At 40.2% G+C, this 18,967-nt stretch overlaps 1 protein-coding gene and 1 long non-coding RNA gene across 13 annotated transcripts in view; one reads left to right on the top strand and one right to left on the bottom strand.

Moving 5' to 3' along the window:
- Positions 1–3,282: 3,282 nt before the first annotated feature.
- HOXA3 (homeobox A3) overlaps positions 3,283–18,967 on the bottom strand; it is an 85,586-nt gene continuing 69,901 nt past the window's right edge. For 6 of the 11 annotated variants that reach the window (XM_089776649.1, XM_089776652.1, XM_089776650.1 and 3 more), the window contains 2 exons: positions 5,534–6,116; positions 3,283–4,052 (listed from right to left, as the gene is read on the bottom strand). In XM_089776649.1, the coding sequence (XP_089632775.1) occupies positions 3,283–4,052; positions 5,534–5,999 (1,236 nt within the window). In that variant the 5' untranslated portion in view covers positions 6,000–6,116. Of the gene's footprint in view, positions 4,053–5,533; positions 6,117–8,929; positions 9,068–13,138; positions 13,277–13,875; positions 15,249–16,727; positions 16,841–17,008; positions 17,090–18,967 lie in introns of those variants that run through there. The other 5 variants (XM_075922163.2, XM_075922168.2, XM_075922167.2 and 2 more) reach the window with 5 other exon arrangements.
- On the top strand, positions 9,090–18,519 carry LOC102461528 (uncharacterized). Of its 2 annotated transcripts, none has more exons than XR_016348952.1 (4): positions 9,090–9,230; positions 10,538–13,572; positions 15,287–15,803; positions 18,171–18,519. It is a non-coding gene; the product is annotated as an uncharacterized LOC102461528 (long non-coding RNA). The 2 variants fall into 2 exon arrangements; XR_016348951.1 differs by having other exon boundaries at positions 15,287–17,781.

Below are 18,967 nucleotides of genomic sequence, written 5' to 3'. Positions count from 1 at the left end.
GACCGAGCAAAGAAGGAGAGCAAGAAACGCAAGTAAACAAGAAAAAGGGCTCCTTTTAAAATGTACTGTTACAGGATTCTTCTCAGTACTGTGGGAACAGAACGGTTCTATTTGACGTAGCGCTGGCTGGCTACGTGGGGGTTTATTTTTTACTTTAACATATTGGAATTAACAGTAGGACGAAAAACAATAAAGGGAGAGAAAGAGGGAGATGTGGAGTGTAACAAGGCTTTGTAAGTAAAAGCTCTGTGGGTGGATGTATTCTGCACATTTATTTATTTATTTATTCTATTTATTTTCTTGCGGTCGGTCTAATACAAAAACCACCTGGAACAAAAGGTTTCTCCTCTTCGGACAGTGAACGCAAAATACTTGCACAAATCTATTACTGTGTCTTTATAAATATGTGTTAATCAGCAGATTTAAAAAAAATCCAATATAGAGAGATTGTAAAATTATTACAAACAAGATGTATAACATATTTTTTTCCTAAAAAGCGTAGGGGAAAATACGCCCATATTTACATTTGGCACGAGAAGAAGGGGAGTGGAAAAGCAAATTCTTTCTAATATTTGTATAAATCTAATTATCTGTGCTAAAAGACGCAATTCATAGTTTCTGACGTTTCCTTTGGTTTTGTTTAACCTGCCTAAAATAAGGGCTGTTTAAAAAAAACTGGACTGTTTCCTAAATAACCCTTTCTTGGTTTATCAATTGTCAAAAGATACTTTCTTCCTCTTCAGATCAATGCTCTATCTTAGGTCTGTTTGGAATATATCTTATGATTCAATGATAAATATCTCACAGATTCTAAGCAACCTCTTCTTCAATTGAGGTATATAAATGTACACTAAATAAATATGTACAACATCATTTTCTTTGACTGAAATGTTATATATATGTTTGCAGAGTACCTATATATAGATTCGTGGATATATTATAATCTTTTTCACAAACATCGAACAAGGATGATTCTCGGAACAAGATAAAGAGTCAGGATTAATAATATTTTAGAGAGAGACCAAAATGGCGACATTTTTTTCTCTGCATTAAAGGATACGGATAAAGAACAGCATGGGTTAATATCTACATGGCACATGTTTATGTTTCTATATACATATGTGTATATATTTCACCCTAGTCTATTAAGGTCCATCCTGATTTATAGTCTTAATTTAAAAAATATGGGATCATGTAAACATTATGAAAGAAAACTCTTATTTCAGTACGTTAATTCTCTTCTCTGGATTCCAATGAATACCGATCCCTATCGGTATATTCTTGCATGTGAATAGTTTGATAGTTTATTATCGAAAGCCATTCGGAGAGTAAGTATTTTGCAATATCGCATTTTTAGCCTAAAGCTAGAGTGCGCTGGTCTCCCCTCCCCCACCAGGGCCAGAAAGGGGAGGAGGTGGGATGGGGTGGGAAGTCAGATTAACAAAATGAAAAAAATACAAAATCCGGTCATTTGTTTAAAATCATCGACGAATAGGAAGCAACATACTGAGAAGAAAACATCCCTAACTACATCGTGATCCTGCTTACGAGCCTGCACAACTAGCTGGGCTTCCAAGAAGTGTAAGCAAGCCTGAACAACTGGCTTCTTCTGCTTTCTTCTCTTTTTGGGGGGTGAGCGAGGGATCTGTAATTTTCATGGTTAACTTTTTAAAAAAAAATCCGTGCCTTCAGAATATCCATGGCCAATATCTAGTTTTTATCCTTAGCTCTCTGTGCTTTATTTAACGGCCCTCTCCTCCCAGCACAATGTAACAGTCGCTGGATTGTCTGGTTTGACCCTGGGAGGAAAAGTGTGGGAGTAGAAAGCTCCCAGCTTTTCAAAGGTCCTCCAGCGCAGAGGCGAGAAGAGCCCTGCTCCACACGGATGGCTGGTGGGGCCGTAGGTTCCTGCAGGAGAAAAATAACGAGCCCAACATGGCGAAATCCAACATTTCTAGAGCAAGGACCGGCTTACCCTTCCGAGCCACTGCCTCAGGAGTCACTCCGTACGCGCGAGCACCTGAGCTTTGTGCGGAGCGGGGCTGTTTGCGAAATAAACGTGGTTTTGTTTCAGACCTACATCAATGTTATTCAGACCCCCCCAAAAAATACCCTCCCCTTGGCAGTGCCTGGAAAGCATGCCTGCAGCTCAGCACCTACCGCTATGCACACAAAAGGCGGCTCATTTGCATCCTGGATATTTTCAACGCTGAAACTGTCACAGCTCATAAGACATATTGGGATTTGCCAAATCGCTGCAGTTTTACAAAACCTTGATAAGAGAAATAGAAGGGAACTGGGGGTTATGTGGGCTGGGTACTGGATATTTGTGTGTGTGAGTGTGTCACACACCCACACATCCGTTCTCTTAGTGGTCACATGGTTTGGATCTTTTTTTAACAAATAATTTTTTCTTAACTCTTTATTATTCAGAATAAAAACTTTATTTTTTTTCAGAATGTGAGCAGCAAGGAATGTATAACTTTCAAAAGAAATCTAGTCTTTTCAGGTTTACACATTTTCCCATTTAGCTGGATGTTACAAGCATAAATTATTCAAATTGTGATGTTTCTCAGATTTTATTGCATTATTATATTTTTAAATAAAGGAGTAATAGTTTCCTTTCAAATGATATTTCCTACTTATGCCAATATGCCATCTAACATACGGCCAGGTAAATACCTCCTGAATATTCAGGGTACAGAATTTTATATATATATATATATAAATATGAACAGATGGGGATAAATAAAATTTTAAACACTTAGATTATTCAATGTTTTCAAAAAAAATATAAATAAATCTGAATGTTCACCAGCATACACACATTGAAAGACTTAACACGTATTAATAATTGTCCAGGGAGCCCCTGTTCAAGCGCCTTTTGATTTCTTTCTCGCTATTTAAAAGAAGTGCAATAAAAAAATTGCTTCCCCGTGGGATCAATCATGTACGAACAAATTCACATTTAAGAATTATTGTTATAGAAAATTTGTTCATATACCCTGTTTTGATAAAAGTGTAGAAGTAAAGTATAAAGCCTATGTCTACTCCCAAAGCGAGACACAAGGCTACAGTTCAAGAAGATAAATATCCACTATTGAAACTATAGAGCAATTCAAGCAACAAATATTGCTACGTCACATAAACTATAGAACATTTTACCAAAGGAAACCAAACCAAACAGAACAGAAGGAAAAAAGGAGAAGGAGGTTGGAGGGGAGGGTGAAATGTACTTTTAAAAAGTTGGGAACTTCATTCCTCATAGGTCACTCAGGTCTGTTACAGATGGGTGAGTTTGGGCGCTTCCTGAATTCTTCCCTGAGAAGGATGGTGAGAAGTAAGGTCTGTGTAAGTTGGGTGTGGATCACAAGGTCCATGGTGGTGATTGTTGCCCATTGGCCCAGGTCCACTGTAGTCCATGTTGGCGGAGGAGGGATGAGGGAGATGAGTGAGACCAAAGATGGAAGGCCCAGAATTGGTCATGGTGTCCACATAGTTGCCCCCCACATAGACGGGGCTTCCCTGTATATGTGGATTTCCATAACTGTTGCCTTGAAGAGGATGAGGCTCATATTCAGGAGTAACTGCTGCTGTCCCCGTGTATCTCTTTTGAGGAGGCGGGCAATTATTGAGAGGAGCCGGATATGAGGCAGGGATGCCATAGGCATTTTGATGAGGCTTGTTAAAGGATGGAGGTGACTGGGGCTCATAGGGAACACTGTTTACTAAAGAATGCATAGAGTTTAGATACCCCCCGGGAGCTGGAGGCACTGGACTTCTGCTCGGGGACTGTCCTCCAGAAGAGGTCATCATGCCCTTTCCCTTTTGATCCTTTTTATATTTCATCCTGCGGTTCTGAAACCATATTTTGATTTGTCTTTCTGTGAGATTGAGCAAATTCGCCATTTCTACCCTCCTTGGCCTGCAAAGGTATCTATTGAAGTGGAACTCCTTTTCCAGTTCTACCAGCTGGGCACTTGTATAAGCTGTACGCGCTCTTTTAGAGGAGGCTTGCCCTGGAGGGCTTTTATCACCAGCACAGCTCTCACCTATGCAAATCACACAAAGAATACAATCAGCATGGCGGAACCTGAACACAGGAACCAGAAACAATAGAAACCATGGCTAGGACTAGTGTCTGTGGATCCCAGCACTCTGGTACACAAATATCCTGCTGAAACATAAATATTTCATTCTATAGCTAAAATATGCCAGCCTGGCTAAAAGAACCAACTGGTTAACCATTATTTTCCTTCACCATTGAAGTGTCACTATATGACTATTACTGCCTCAATGAAAGGCAGAACTAAATGCTGTGGTTTACCTGAAATAATTCTTACATAAGAAGAAAAGATTTTTAAAAGTGAATCTTATGAACTCCTAATGCATAAGTCTGGTTATCTTTCATACATTATAGTTGGTTTCCTCAAAGCAGTCCAGGGATTCAGATATTTCCATTAAGGGAATCCCCCACAGTGGTCTGAAACTCTCATCATAGATACATAAACTTTAAAAACAACGAGTAGTCCTCAGGCACCTTAGAGACTAACAAAAATATTTAGTATTGTGAGCTTTTGTGGGTAAAACCCACTTCATCTGATGAGCATGTGGTATGCATGCTCAGACATATGTGTTCATGTCCCATATATATAAGCAAAAAATAAATATAAACATATATGTACATATACATATAAGCACATTACTTTTATGAATAAAATAATACATGACATATAAAGTTGTTAATGGTAATATTACCAAGCCATAAGAAAGAATATGAAAGAAAAAAATTGTTAAAAGTTTTGAAATCTGTTTCCAAAATACTCAAGAAATGAAGGAAGTGTTAGCTATAAACAAATGTCTGGGAACAGAAGCTTGTGATTTAAATTTACATTTTTAGTAATAGTGTTGTCATATATTCGAATAGTCCAGTAATATTTTATGGACCTAACTGGATTGTACTCACAAATGATCTTTGTTTACCAGCCTTGTAACTTTGCCAATCAGTCTGCTAAAATAAGAATAGGTTCTGAATATAAGTAAAGCATTGATCCTGACTGCAGATGATTATGAGCTATTTTATTCCAGTTACACTTCAGCAGGGTTAGGTCACTGTCTTATTATTCTGATAATACTGTGCCAACAAAATACTCAGGACCTGCCTCTGGCTAGAGGCCTAGGCCTCTATATATTGACATGGTTTAATAGAAAAGGGAACATGACCTGTGGAATGGACTGTTACATAGTAAGAGGTAAATGTTATATCAAGCTTAGACACTTAGAAATAGGAGTGCCTGGAAACTAAATAACTTAGAAATGATTTGCAAGGCTGAGTTTCACATTTTACCAAAGTCACTTTAAAGTGATCTAAAATGCTTTCTAGAAGACACAAGGTTAAAAAATATATATTTGAAAAAATTACTCCACAGTATTTTAAAAAGATGACCTATCTAGGAAAAACTACAAATACTTGATCCCTCCATTTGGCCTGTGAGCCTAAAGAAGCCACTCAGAATATAAATGCATTTCATACCTGAACTGGAGCTGCTGTTTTTCTGCTTTGTATTTTGTCGAGACTCTTTCATCCATGGGAAGATTTGTTTGGACATGGTGGGTGAGTTAATAACTGGGCTCTTGGTAGTATTAGATGGGGCAGAATTGCTGCTGGCATTTTGAGGTGGTGAGACAGAGGGTGGCGGTGGAGGTGGTGCTGGCTGGGCTGGAGGCTGTTGCTGTTGCTGCTCTGAAAGAACTGGGGGCTGGAGGGGTTGGCTAGTGATGGTCCTCATACAACTCTCGTTGATTTCATTGGCCTTATGGTGGGACACAACACTGCCAGGTGACTGTAAAGAGCAAGCAGGTCGATGATATTCAGTTTCCACAAGTGATGAAGATGGAGGATATTGCTGCTGACTAGCATTATAAGTGAAACCATTTGCTCCTTGGTAGGGGTAGCCACCATAGATTGCAGAGCTGTCGTAGTAGGTCGCTTTTTGCATTTCGTTGTTTCCCAATATTTATTTCACAAACTGACAGGGTCTTGACACCCTTAAAGAATAACATTGGCACCCCTCTGTCACGTGACGTTCTTCCTCCAATGGCCTCTCCTGGTAGACCTAGGGTGTAGGGAAAGCACACCAGAGTGAAGAAATAGTACAAATCCATCTTACTTTCAATAGCTAAGTGACATGAAAGCCATAAAAGAAAAAGTGGTCAGCAATATTTAGCAGCATGACTTGGCCTTAGGCTAAAAGAATTTCGATATAAAAGCGGCCTGAATTTACTGGCAGCTACAAATATGTGGTTTACTGCACCGGGAGAGGGGTTTTGAATTGTTTTATCATTTATCTCGCAGGGAACCCGAGCGGTTATTTAAATACATCGCTTCCAGATAAGGGTGATCAAGGAAAACCTATGCTACTAGGGGAGTGGTTCGTTCATGCACTTTCACTGTTATAGGCAGTAATAAACCTTTCTCGTGTACTTCACAGTAGCCCTTGTCGCCCTATTTTTAATCTTTATGTTGCCCTTACAGTTTGGATACGACTTTTTACAAATACATGGGGTTTTATTATTATTTTCCACGCAAAAACACAATTCAAAGCCATTCAAGGAGATTCACCCGACGCAGTCACATATTTTGTTTGTCTACAACGTACTCGACAAAATCAACGCAGGCTGACACAGGTTACATGGAGGAAGCAGTACTTGTAGATTAAGCTGGCACTAATGAGGTGCTTATATTTCGATATTTAATAACCAGTCCACCTCCTGCCCATAAATCAGTTTTATCTGCGGTGAATTGAACAGGTTTACAAAGCCGTCCCAGTAAAGAGTTTGGAGACTCTTCCCCAGTCGTCACTTGGGAGTTTTCTCTCAAGTGAGTCTGGTAGAATCGGCCTGTTTGGAATTTCCACCTCTCGGTTTTTTACTTTAAAAATCCCAGAAATTAGTGGTTGGTTTCTAAAAGGACGATAATATTCACAAGCTCATCATGTGCCTAAGGAATCAAGATCCTTTTGCTAGTTATTTAGGAGCTACTCCTTCTCATGGAAACGACCAAATTCTACCTGTTAAAACATGATGGATTGGAAAAAACACCAGGAACCTGAAAAACCAGCGTTCATCTCCATGACCACGGCTTGAACTTTCCTTCCAACTTAACGATAATAGGCTCTGTCTTTGGAACTGCTATGTAATTTGATGTATGAGGGTCATTTGGCTGGAGAGAGAGGATGGACATACAAACCATAAAATGCTCCTACAGCTCGTGCGAATCTTTTTTTGTTAACTCATGCTGTTTACCTGCCTGAGAATAACCAGCTAAAGACGAGTCCCTAGTAATGGGAAAGGAGATCTGGATGTTATCTCAAATCTAGGAACTCTTACACACTTTATTCTCAGAAATTAAAATCTTGTTTTCCACCCCCACCTCCAACCACCTTCCTATTGCTGACAAACAGCTTCATCAGGTCAAAAATAGTTCCTCTGAGTGCTCTACTGTCTTCTGCTTTTTAATTTTTTTCCAGGGCACCTAACCCACATGAGTCTTTGGGGAGAAAGTGTTACACAATATACACCAATAATTATACAAATATAATATAGATTAGATTATATATATATTGCAAGTTGCTTAGAAAGTAAAGTCCCTTTGTTTTATTACAGACTAGTTATTGAATAAATCTCCAATTAGGCGATTACCATTTGAATATTTATTAATTAAGACCATGGGATATTATTGAACTAATAATCTGATCAAGATCTGCAACACATATACTGTAGAGCATTTACATATAAACCTATTAACATTCAGTTCCTCAATTACAGAGCCCAACCCCTGTCCCTAGTTACTTTGCCTGATCCGTAGGCCTGAGAGTGTTTTTCATTTAGTTCCCTTGAAACACACTTAGAGACATGAGACTCACAATCTCAGGAAAACAACATATAAATGAACATATAGTGGTCTTAATTAACCCCCGTGTCATGGTCGCCCATTTAGAATGCTTCACGTTATATTTCACATTTTAAAGTTTGCTACAGTGACTAACACGTTCAGGCCAGTACGACTGAGTAGAAAGTCTGGTGGAAAATATTTCCAGAGCTCCGCATGGAGCTAACCCCCGCGATCCCTCCACCCCCAAAAAAGCAACTTGATTTTGAGAGAGAAATAGTATAGGTGATGGTGAATCTACTCGCAGACGGAGGAACGCAGGTTTGGGTTTCCAAGGTTAAGCAGCTTCTGCAAAGTTATAGAGGACTGGGAAGCTGGGGGGACACATCATGGCCATTTCTCTTCTTTAAAAAGTGCCATGGAATTCCCAAGAGAAGGGGAGGACAAAAGTTGCCCACTAAAACTGGTGCCTGGTCTGGCCGAAGCTTTTCTCTTGTGCACACCACAGACAAAGGGCCTGACTCTTTCCTCAGATTTACCCGGGCGACCCCTCTGGCTTCACTGGGGTCGCATGGGGGTAAGGGAGAGCAAAACTGGGCCCCGAAATCTTGGAGTGGCCCTTTTGCCGACAAGATCGACATTTGCGCATTAAACAAGCCTCCCCTCTCCCCCTTCCCAAGCTCTCTGAAAGATAAAGAAGACACAGAAGAAAGTTGTCTTAATAGGGCAGGTCCCTTGCTTGTTCCCTATTTCCCCCTCCCTGATACAGCTGATAAACCCCCTTCCTTCCAGCCTCCCTCAACCCCCGAACTCTGATCCAGGAGAGAGAAGCAGGCAGCTTTCCTGCAAGCTCCAGCAAAGTTGAGGGAAGAGGGAGAACCGCCTGCACTGGAAGTGTAAGGGTATCAGTCACTGCCTGGGAGGAAGCTCCCGCTTGTGAACTCTTCTTGAACCGAGATTTAAGTCTATGGTCATAAATCACTGGGACATAAACTCCGCCATTCACAACTGATAGCAGCGTGTTTGTGGCCTGCTTACCTTAACTTCTGACGACTGAGGCGGAAGCCAGCCCCGCTCTTTGGAGGCTCGGCGAGGCACAAGCCAGGGAGCAGGACTTTTCCCCCAGCCAAGTCCCTTCGGCTCCGGGATGGGCACCGGCTCAAGTCATCTGCACCGGCCAAGACTGGAGGCGCGCGCACTGCTCAGGACTCGCCAGGGATTGCTGGTTCGGCTCGGACCCCTGCCCTCCCCCTGCTCGGCCCCTAGGGCAGCACGCGGGGCCCCCCGATAAGAGCCATCAAGTCTCAGGGCTTCCCTCATGTAATGCCACCGAAAATGGGTATGTTTCTTATGAATATTGCACGCAGGAGACGTCTGGAGGAGGGGAGGGGGGGGACGCGGCCGCCTGGCGGAGTCCGGGGCAGGGTGGGGGTTGCAGAGAAGGAGGGAGAGGAGGGAAGCTCCCCCCGCACCGAGGCGTCACTAAAGTCCAGGAAAATTATGCTAATGAAGACAAACGGCGCGCACAAAGGGTCACTCTCCCCAGCCCCTGGGGTTTGGGCAGGGATCGGTGGTGGGAGATACGGAATAGTCCCTCCACCGGCGCCCGCCCGCTCCAAGTTATGGGAGCCCGAGTCAGTAATAAAATGATCCCAACAATCATCATCTGTGGTTTATGTCTTCCACCCAAGCAGCTCCTCTCAGAGCTGTGCTCTGGGCAATGCTTTCAGTGGAACGCTTGAAATCATTAGAGTTAGTAATTAAAAACACATGCATGCGTGAGCATACACACACACAGAGATACACATGCGCATTCCCCCCCCCCCCCCCCAGAGATAGCCACGCACAAATGCACTGAGCGATAGGCACATTTATGCCTGTAAAGACATGCACATAGAGATCTAACTCCCAGCTGTGCAAGTGTACACTTTCCCCCATTCACACACATCCCGTTGGCACACACGCCACGCCTTGTGTTTGCACGCGTATCTGTCTAGGTTGCTCATGGGTGTCTGGAGGGCTAATGTTTGGAGCTGCACAACTGCTCTTTAAAAAAAAATAACCCCAAATTTGACAAGAGAACTAACCAGCGTCAGCAACAACAATGGGATTCCTTGTGGTTACCTTCCTGCTTGAATCAAGTTTAAGACTACTGAATAGCCCGGGCTGGGGGAAGCGCGTTAAGTGAGGATTTAGAATAATTACGAGGTGTAAATTTGTCGTTTCTTCGTTAATTAACGTGTTAAAAATATAAAGAGTGTGCTTAAAGTCACAAGGGAGCCCAGTGTCACCTTAAGGCAGAAACAAAGCAAGGGGAAAACGACAAATAAAAAGCACTCTAAGGCCAGGGTGGCCTCTTATGCATACCAATGGTTTGTGTCGTTTATGGCCATACAAGATTTATGGCTTCATGCACCCAAGCTGTAAACAGAGCCCTAACCCAGAAAACACTTGCTCCTTATGGCATCTTGCGATGGCACAACATGAAAGGGGAAGTCGGGCAGCGTAGGAGGGGAGAGGAGGCAAAAATTCACCCGTATGCATTTTGCTTCAAACAGCCCCTCGAAGAAAAGCTTCTTTAGTCAATAATCAACCCCACACTTTTTGCCCCTGAAACTGCTGATTTGTCTTTCTCCCTGTTTTCAGCTAAAATAGCAAGATGCGATCAAAGGAACGGCTAGAGCCCCCTCCCAGAGCAAAGAGGAGAAACTGGGAGCTGGTTACTTATAGACATCTTCTAAAACCTCCGGCCTCAGGATTTGGTGGCGATTTGGGGAGCTCTCCGGGTTACCTCGGGAATGTGTGATGTTTTACTATTTGCGCGTTTAAAGTTTGGAGGGAAATGTGTTTTCTGTGTGGCAAGGGGGAGGAACAAGGGGAAGAGTCTTTGTTCTAAATGGTGGGACTTGTCAAGGTATTTTAATTCAAGAAATTAAATGGTGCAGTGAGCTACTACGGTATATTTTTCCTTGATACATGTTAATTGCCTAGGAAAAGAAAGTTACTTTGCAATAACTCTAGACAGGTCCTGTCTTTCTCGCTACCCAGCTATGTAATTTTAAGAGGCGCAGGTGATTTTTCTTTGTAGGACTAGCTTTGAATGTAGCGTTAACATGGAAAAATGCGCATATTTGCACTTCATGTTATAGAAAAGGAAATGCACTAACAGAGGACCGAAATTCCCCTCTTCCCACATGCCAGTGGCAGAGCGAGGGTTTAATTTGAGGGAAGAATTTATTCTACATGTTGGTTACATATCTGAGGTTTGAAATTTAATTTATTTCCGGAGAGTTACATTGTATCGGAGTTCTTTCCACTCAGGGAAATATTGTCAGTCTCGGTGTAAAATAGCTCAAGATAAATTTCTCTTGGACCCATTCTGGCAGAAATGCCTAAGATCATACAGCGATGTATAATTTCGGGATAATTTAAGGGGAAATAACGGGTGGGAAGAATATTCTACTTTCTTGTCATGGGGAAAGGAGCGAATTGAACAAATTACTGATAAACTATACATCCAAATAATTCCACGGATAAGCAAGGACGCGAGGTGCCTTAGAAATGGAGAGCATTATCAAATCTTGCAAACAAGCCTGTTTAATCGGCATTACTGTTTGTATTATCGAACACCATAAAATCGCAATTGACACTTCATTTTGTATTTACTCAACACGCGGAGTATTTACACAAGCAGAAAGGCGTTCGAAATATCCCTCTGCACCACTGTTCTTGGTCTCCCACGTTTTATACTAAGGCTTTTTATTATTATTATTTATGAGGGTTTTAACTGGGCCAAAAATGCACCGGGGCTGGGTCGTAAATCCTCAGAAACGATGACAAACAGTAGGGCTGCAATTAAAGGTTGCCTTTGATTTTCACAGCACGTTTTGGCCCATTTAAAACATGGGTTAGCCTGCTCTAGCTTTAAACACACTGCTGGGAGTGAAATAGCCCTGCTTTAATTGCATAAGAAAAAACACTATGTCTAATAACGAGAACCATGCTTCATTGGGGCGGGGGATTGGCATTTATTTGAGTCAGTTCTTATTTGGAGTGTATCTGTTGGCAGAAAACCCCAAATTCTGCGTTTCCGCTTTCTGGGACCGTGCAGAGTGGCCGCCAGTCGTTCTAAATTGAACTCTGCTTTTGTGTTTCAGTAAAGAACGTTTTGTTTCTAACAGTCCGATTTTTTTTCCATGACCCGCTCATAAATTGAGTAATTACAACTGCCCAGTAATTTGGGACAAAATGACACAGCCGCATCGAGGCGAGCGAGGCTGCCCCAACTCACTGGCAACATAAATCAAACCTCAGCACTCTGACCTTTCCCAAAGCTGGAACTCACTGGTGGATGTAATTTTATATAATATTTGTCCCCTGTATAGCACAAGGAATCCCTTCATTTGGGGGTTATATGAGGTGCATTTCCCTCCACACAATATATGTAGTTATAGCGCAGGTTAGAACATAGTGGTAAGGGTAGGAAATTTAGAGATCATGGAAATCCTTACAGAAAGCAGATTGTCCCCTTCCCCCTCGCTTTCCAGATTCCCTATTCAGAGTAAAACAAATTTCCGGAGGCTGATTTATTGTTAGAAGCTCTGGATGGACATTTGTTCAGAGCCAGATAATTCTTAGATAAATCCAAGTTTGGTTTCACTAAGGAAAGAAAGGCAATCCCTTTTCAAGTGGAATTGTTCACCTCGACACGGTAGAGAGCTATCCCAGCCCTGCTGGCATGATAAACAAAGTACCACTAAGCATCATAAATAAAATGGCAGCACAATTGCATACTCATCGATTTTCGGTGCCGGGCTCGGCAACACAAGCACCCAGAAAGGAAAACAAAACAGCCATAACATCAGCCACAAATCGCACCCCGATTCCATACCAGGGGTGCTTCTCAATCTCCTGAAATACTCGTGAATTCATAGACATGTGTATAACTGCAGAAAAAGATCTCCCCCAGTCCCAATTTGATCATAAAGGACAACAATAATGTAGCTTTAAAAGAGATTTAACAGAGGGAGATCCCCATAAAAGAAACACAGAATCTCGGGGGGGGGGGGGGAGAAACTCTCTGGTTTCTTTGCTGCGAAGAGATACTTGAATATTTGCCGCAGCAAATTGAAACAAAGGGGGAAACGGAGCTTGATTTGAATCCACGCACACCCTTAAGCCTTTTCTCCTGACCTTTGCCTCGACCAGCAATAACTCACCACATAAATGAACAATCAACGGAAATACCTTAAAATAAAATCCATCCTTTTTAACGAAGCATTTCGTCCTATCAGCTCGACAATAACCTTTCCATAAGGAACGAAAGCTGGAACCGAAATGGAAAGCTCTTGCAGGGGAGAGGGAGGGAAAAAATAATAGAAAGCAGTTCTTGCTCTGAACAGAAACTGGAAAAGCGTAATCACAGACGAAGCCAGCCCGGGTCTCCACTCCAAATGCCACAATAATGCGCTGTATTATGTGCTCACGTGGTCATACGTCAACTTAAATCCTTTTATTTGAAATAGGGAATCATTGAAGGAACAAGGTTTCTAAGCGCATTCCTCTGATTTTGAACGCCTTAACCAAATACAGTAAGAAGAATTTAAAGACAAAATCAGGAACCGGAGACGATTATTCTGTTCCCCACACTTAATATTTCCTTACACAAAATCACATGCAAGGTAAGCGGAATTATTTTCATATTCTGGGATTACAATGAACTTTTGTACTGAACCTAATTAGCTGGCATTTCCCAAACTAAACCTCCACGTTGATCCACATTTAAGAATAGTGTGTTTTGCAATCCAATAATAAAGCCCAATTTTAATACTATTATTCCAATAAGGACACCCCCCCCCCCCCATTGACGACTCTGATTACCAATCCTCCCTCCAGGCTTCTCTATATTGCTATTGTATGGTGCTCGTTTAACACCCACACTTTACAACAGGGCAGCTGTAGAAACTAAAAAGACCTACAATTACCTGACAAAGGCAAAAAGAGTCTCCTCTAATAATGTAGCTGATTTTTGTCGTTGTAACACCCCATGAAGAATGTGGCTGGCTTCAGTGTGGAGGTTCTGAATTTTGCAAAATCTTCTGGGACCTTCCTGTTAAACCTCAGCTTACGCATTTCCTATACAACTGGTTGAGTGATGCACAAAATTATAGGCTTCTAACGATGAAAAATTTAGAAACAAAATGACCTAACTGTCCAGAAAAAAAAGGAACAGCCCTCACATATGTCCCCTGAGTTAACCTATGAAATGAACAAGTTTCTTGTCTGAAGTCTTCCTTCTAAGACTTGGTTTTTTCCTATTTACACAATCCTACAACAGACAAAAGAAACCGCAAACTCAAAGAGCTCTTATATAGATAGCTGGGATACACAGCATATTTCACCACTTTTATGGAGCTCCTCTGACTTTTACACTCTGAATTTCTTGCCACCATTGTGCATTTTACAATATATCATTTGCCCCCAAACCTTTCCCCACTCTCGCATTTTTACAGAAAACTTTTTAGCTCACTTTTTACATTCTTTTATCACTTCGCCAGTTTTTATTGGAGATAATAAGATTTCATTAAAAAAGCTGAATTGTGTAATCTACACACGTTGTAGATGGGAAGAACAGTCTCTCTTTGATTTTAAAGTGTAACATAAACGGTTACTGAAATTTAAACCCATCAGTACTAGTTTAGATTAGCAGACATCGCAACAAAGTCAGCCTGACATTAGAACAGAATAATTTGCAATATTTCAAATGAAAGGGACTCTGAAAAGGGTAGAACATTTATATATTATCCCCACTATGAATCTTGAATTAAAAACAAAATCCTGGAAAATATAGGATTTTAGACATACATTGCAAATGCAACTCCATAACTCTAACACTATATTTAACTATGTAATGGAGTACTAAAATTAAAACCAAGAGTGAAATTTACTAGGGATGGATTCATGGCTATTTTAAATAAACTGCTTTAGATTCCATAAAAGAAACACATACAAAAATCTTCTGCAACTGAAATTAATGGATAGCGAAGCAGATGTGGAAAAAGCCCAGTAAGTCTTCCTTTGGTCTGTTGTAAAAAGTTATCGACTGCTTTGCATCAATAGCAGAAAGATGGCTTTAGAACTTGCAGTCCTGAGCAAATAGAAACTACAAAAGCAATAAATCACAATCATAAGTCAGAGGTACAGCTTAAAGTTAAATGCCTTCACGCTAGCTCTGGCTATTGGCTTCAAAAACCTATTTCTATGAACATCTTTATTAGTATTAATGATCAAGCTAATGTTAAAGCTACAGTTTAACAATTAACTTCTTATATGTAGTGAATACACTAATTAATTATTAAGAAAAGTAACTTATTGATATATGAATTACTTCTTCAGGATGTGCGTTAGAAGAACGGGGAGACTTTTCTAACTTTACCGGGTCCTGGGCCGCAGCTGAAAATAATTCCCTTTCGCAGGTTCTGGAATTCATTTTCTTTGCTCAAGAATCAAGATTATGCGTTTTCAAACACAAATTCAAATGGACTTGGAAGTAGCAGAGGTTTGATTTGCCTTGCCACCAACATATTGCTTTGGTCCTGGAGACTCAACATTGTTTTATTACCTCAACGATGTGGAGCCCTGAAAAGTTTAAGAGCTGAAAACCTTAAGTTTCTCCGAAGATTTACTATTGATTTCTTTATGCTTTGTGCACATGGCTTTGCGTTGAGATTCCAACCAGCAATATCAACATACAGCTGAGTTTTAAAATGTGTGCAAATAGAGTCTGTTTGTGATCGATCTGAATGCAAATATTAGTATTAAGAGACTTTTAAAGTGGCTACATACATACATTTTGTAATATTCTTGCTCTATGGCTACCTTTAATTGATATGCTTATGTCACTAGTTAAAAGGTAAGACCATTCCCTTATGTGAATGAAGAAATGGAAATGCTATTTGATAGAGTTTGGGGTTTTTTTTAATTTCCTTTCTCGCCCAGTTGAAATTCATAGGGCAAAAGTTGTATATCTATAAACATGTGTTTGTTACTGATAAAGTTATTTCAACTGAATTTTGACAATTTCTTTGCAGGTTAAAAGAAAGATTTTTTTATAAAACCATAGACCTTATTTAAATTTCTATTTAAAGAAATTTTACTGAGATGGAGTGGTATATGGTTAATTTACCAATCAGAAGATTTTTGGACAAATGTATGTATGTGGGGCATGCGGGATAAAATGATTGTTCTGTTAAATAATAGTTCTTTTGCTTTTCCTCAAATGGGAATGAATACATATTTTCAGTGTCTCTTTGTAGAAAAGATTTCAAAGGCTATTAAATCAACAAAACAGCCTTTGTAGCCCTATAATTTATAGCGGCATTTAAAAGGTAGTAAACTACACTAATTATGTATCGACATAAAAATAAGCAGGTAAATCTGGCAAAAACTTGAAATAGTTCTATATAATCCTCTCTACGACCGGCACCATAAAATTGTCAGCATGAAGAGCACTCCGTTTCTTTGTTTAAAACCATCGAATCACGACAGAAAACATGCACACAATGCAGAGAAGTCCAAAAATAAACAAAATACATGAAACCTATGCTCCTGTGGTGTATTTTCTGAAGCAAATCCCAGACTTTCTAAATCCAGAACATTGATTCCTATGTTCCTAATTCCAAATCACACAGCAGTCATTGTAAAACTACTCAAGGGAACCAACCGAAAAAAAAATCCTACGAAAGCAACCGAACACTAAAATTGCTCCAACTACCTGTCTCTTGCTATGAGACTTCGGTTTGGGAAGGAACTAAGAATAGACAAACACATTACCAACCTCTTTCGCTCTTTAAATTACTTTGCATCTTTCCTGTTTCGAATGCCTCTAGGAGGACCGCTATTGCTTCGTTTCTATATATTTCTTTGTCTGTAGAGACACTCGCCTTTACCAGCCATAGAAGATGAATGGCTTCAATCCGGAAAATTCCAACTAGGTTAAATATTTATCACAATAAAATCTCATTGTAGCAGCATTTCTCCCCCAATATGCAAGCACTAGGAAACATGAACTCTGCACAAAACTATCCCACTACAGCTTTTATGTGCCTAAATTCTTACCTCCTACAATTTCTAAGAGTAGACTGACTTGTTTCTTGCTGTTATCGCTCAGTAAATCGACTTTTTCGGTGCACTGGAGTGCTGAAAATAAGCAACAAGCAATGCCTAAATGAGAATCAGAAAGGAAGAGATTTATTCGTACATAGAAAATATTTGGTTTGCTGAATTCTTGGAAAAGAAAAGAAAAAGTCGTGGCAGTGCATAGAGCTACGGAAGGGATCCCAGTGGTTACTATAATGTGTAAAAGATTATTTTATACAACAGTAAAGAGCACTGGGATCTGACATGCCTTTAGTGGTAAACTGCTATGCCTTCTGTCTCCAAGTGTTTGGAAATATTGTCATTCCAAACTCTTGTTACATGAATGTATGCTTTATTTTCCTCTGGGAAACCTTTGTTTAGGATCATTTAATCAAGAGCAGACATTAAACATAACTAGTGATGTTCATCTCTGTTGAATAAATCAAGAAAGTGGTTCTAGTTTAAGTGTGGGGCATGGTATCCTAGGCTTTTTATTCAAGTAGTTAAGGATTCCAGACCCAATCCATTCCCACTGAATACTATGGGATTCCTGCCGTTGACTTCACTGAAAGCAGGATCAGACCCCTTCAACTCTTCGCTACAAACTGTTGTGGAAAAAAGAAGACGGAGACGAAGCAGAAGCATTTAGCGCTGAGGGTTGTAATATTGTGTTGTTTGTCTGATAATATTACAGACCCCGAGAAGCCAATAATCATATTCTTCAAATATTTGTATGGATCACATTTACTAAGGTACTTATCAGATATAATAACATATCCCTTGCCATCATTATCCCCTAAATAAATCCTATGGAGTGTTTCTTAAGATTGCCGGTAAATGTAAATGCTAATACAGTAGTTAACTAACACGATTTCTTGGAAGGGTGTCATCCGAGCCTTAGAAAATATTAAGTCTGTCTTGGGAGAACTTTTGGAGAAGAAATTTTGCTTTGTTAATTTAATAGCTCCATAATTGCTATAATAATTTGAAATTTGATGTCGAATTACAGTCTATATCACATAACGCAATCAGAGCTGACGGGGCTGTTTATTTCCCTTTCATAAATTTAGAGCGCTCGCGGATAAAATCCGCTGCCAAACAATAAACAAACTGAAAATTCTTTTTTTATATCTGTCTCCAGTTTGAGTCGGGATGCCTGCTGTTTTCTGAGCTCTGCTATTCACACCGTTCCAAAAACTACAGTGAGGTCATGGAGTGTTTGTATTTGATGTGAAAAGTCATTCTTCAACCATTATGATCCATAATCAATAATCATGTTATCAACGGCAATAAAAATTGATCCAAATGTCTTGATTGGATTTACCCAGCTCTTTTAAAATATGGATGGGGCATCTGAAAAGGGTGCCAACCGCTCTCTGCAATTTATTTTGGAGCTATTAAGTCACACTACAATGTTTTACACTGCCACAGTCCTTTAAACTATACTTCTTCCTGAAAGAGTTGCTAAGTAGCAATAAAGCACGTTACAAACGCCATGAGGGTTTTTTTAATTTGTTGTTATCCCAAATTCTAATATTTATTGCGGCACTTTAACTTCGTACATAAATCGTTCAGACTAATGAGTCATAGAGAAATTTGCCCATGACTTTTCCTTTACAATGCTTGCTGCCTTTCCATTGCTTTTTGGCCCTGCATTAGGAGCCGGTGATTTATTAATGCCAGGAAAATTGAACAAAGCAGTCTTCCTGCACTGTGGCATCCAGCCGTCCACAGTGTGAATTAGAACATTATCAAATGTTTTTGACTCGGTAACATTTAATCACAAAAAGCCATAATGTGACCACAAAGCAGCTAAAACAAAGATTCCACATTTCTAAATATTACACTTGCTAAGTAAATACTCAGCAGACTTCAACAAAAGTTAGCGCAAACAATTACCGTCACCAAGCTAGAAATACACACTAAATACTTACCCCC

Source organism: Pelodiscus sinensis, chromosome 2, assembly GCF_052426305.1.
Source record: "Pelodiscus sinensis isolate ZL-2025 chromosome 2, ASM5242630v1, whole genome shotgun sequence".
Classification (NCBI taxonomy): Eukaryota; Metazoa; Chordata; order Testudines; family Trionychidae; genus Pelodiscus; species Pelodiscus sinensis.
The sequence above is the reverse complement of the archived record's forward strand: the minus strand, read 5'-3'. Positions and strand labels throughout refer to the sequence as shown.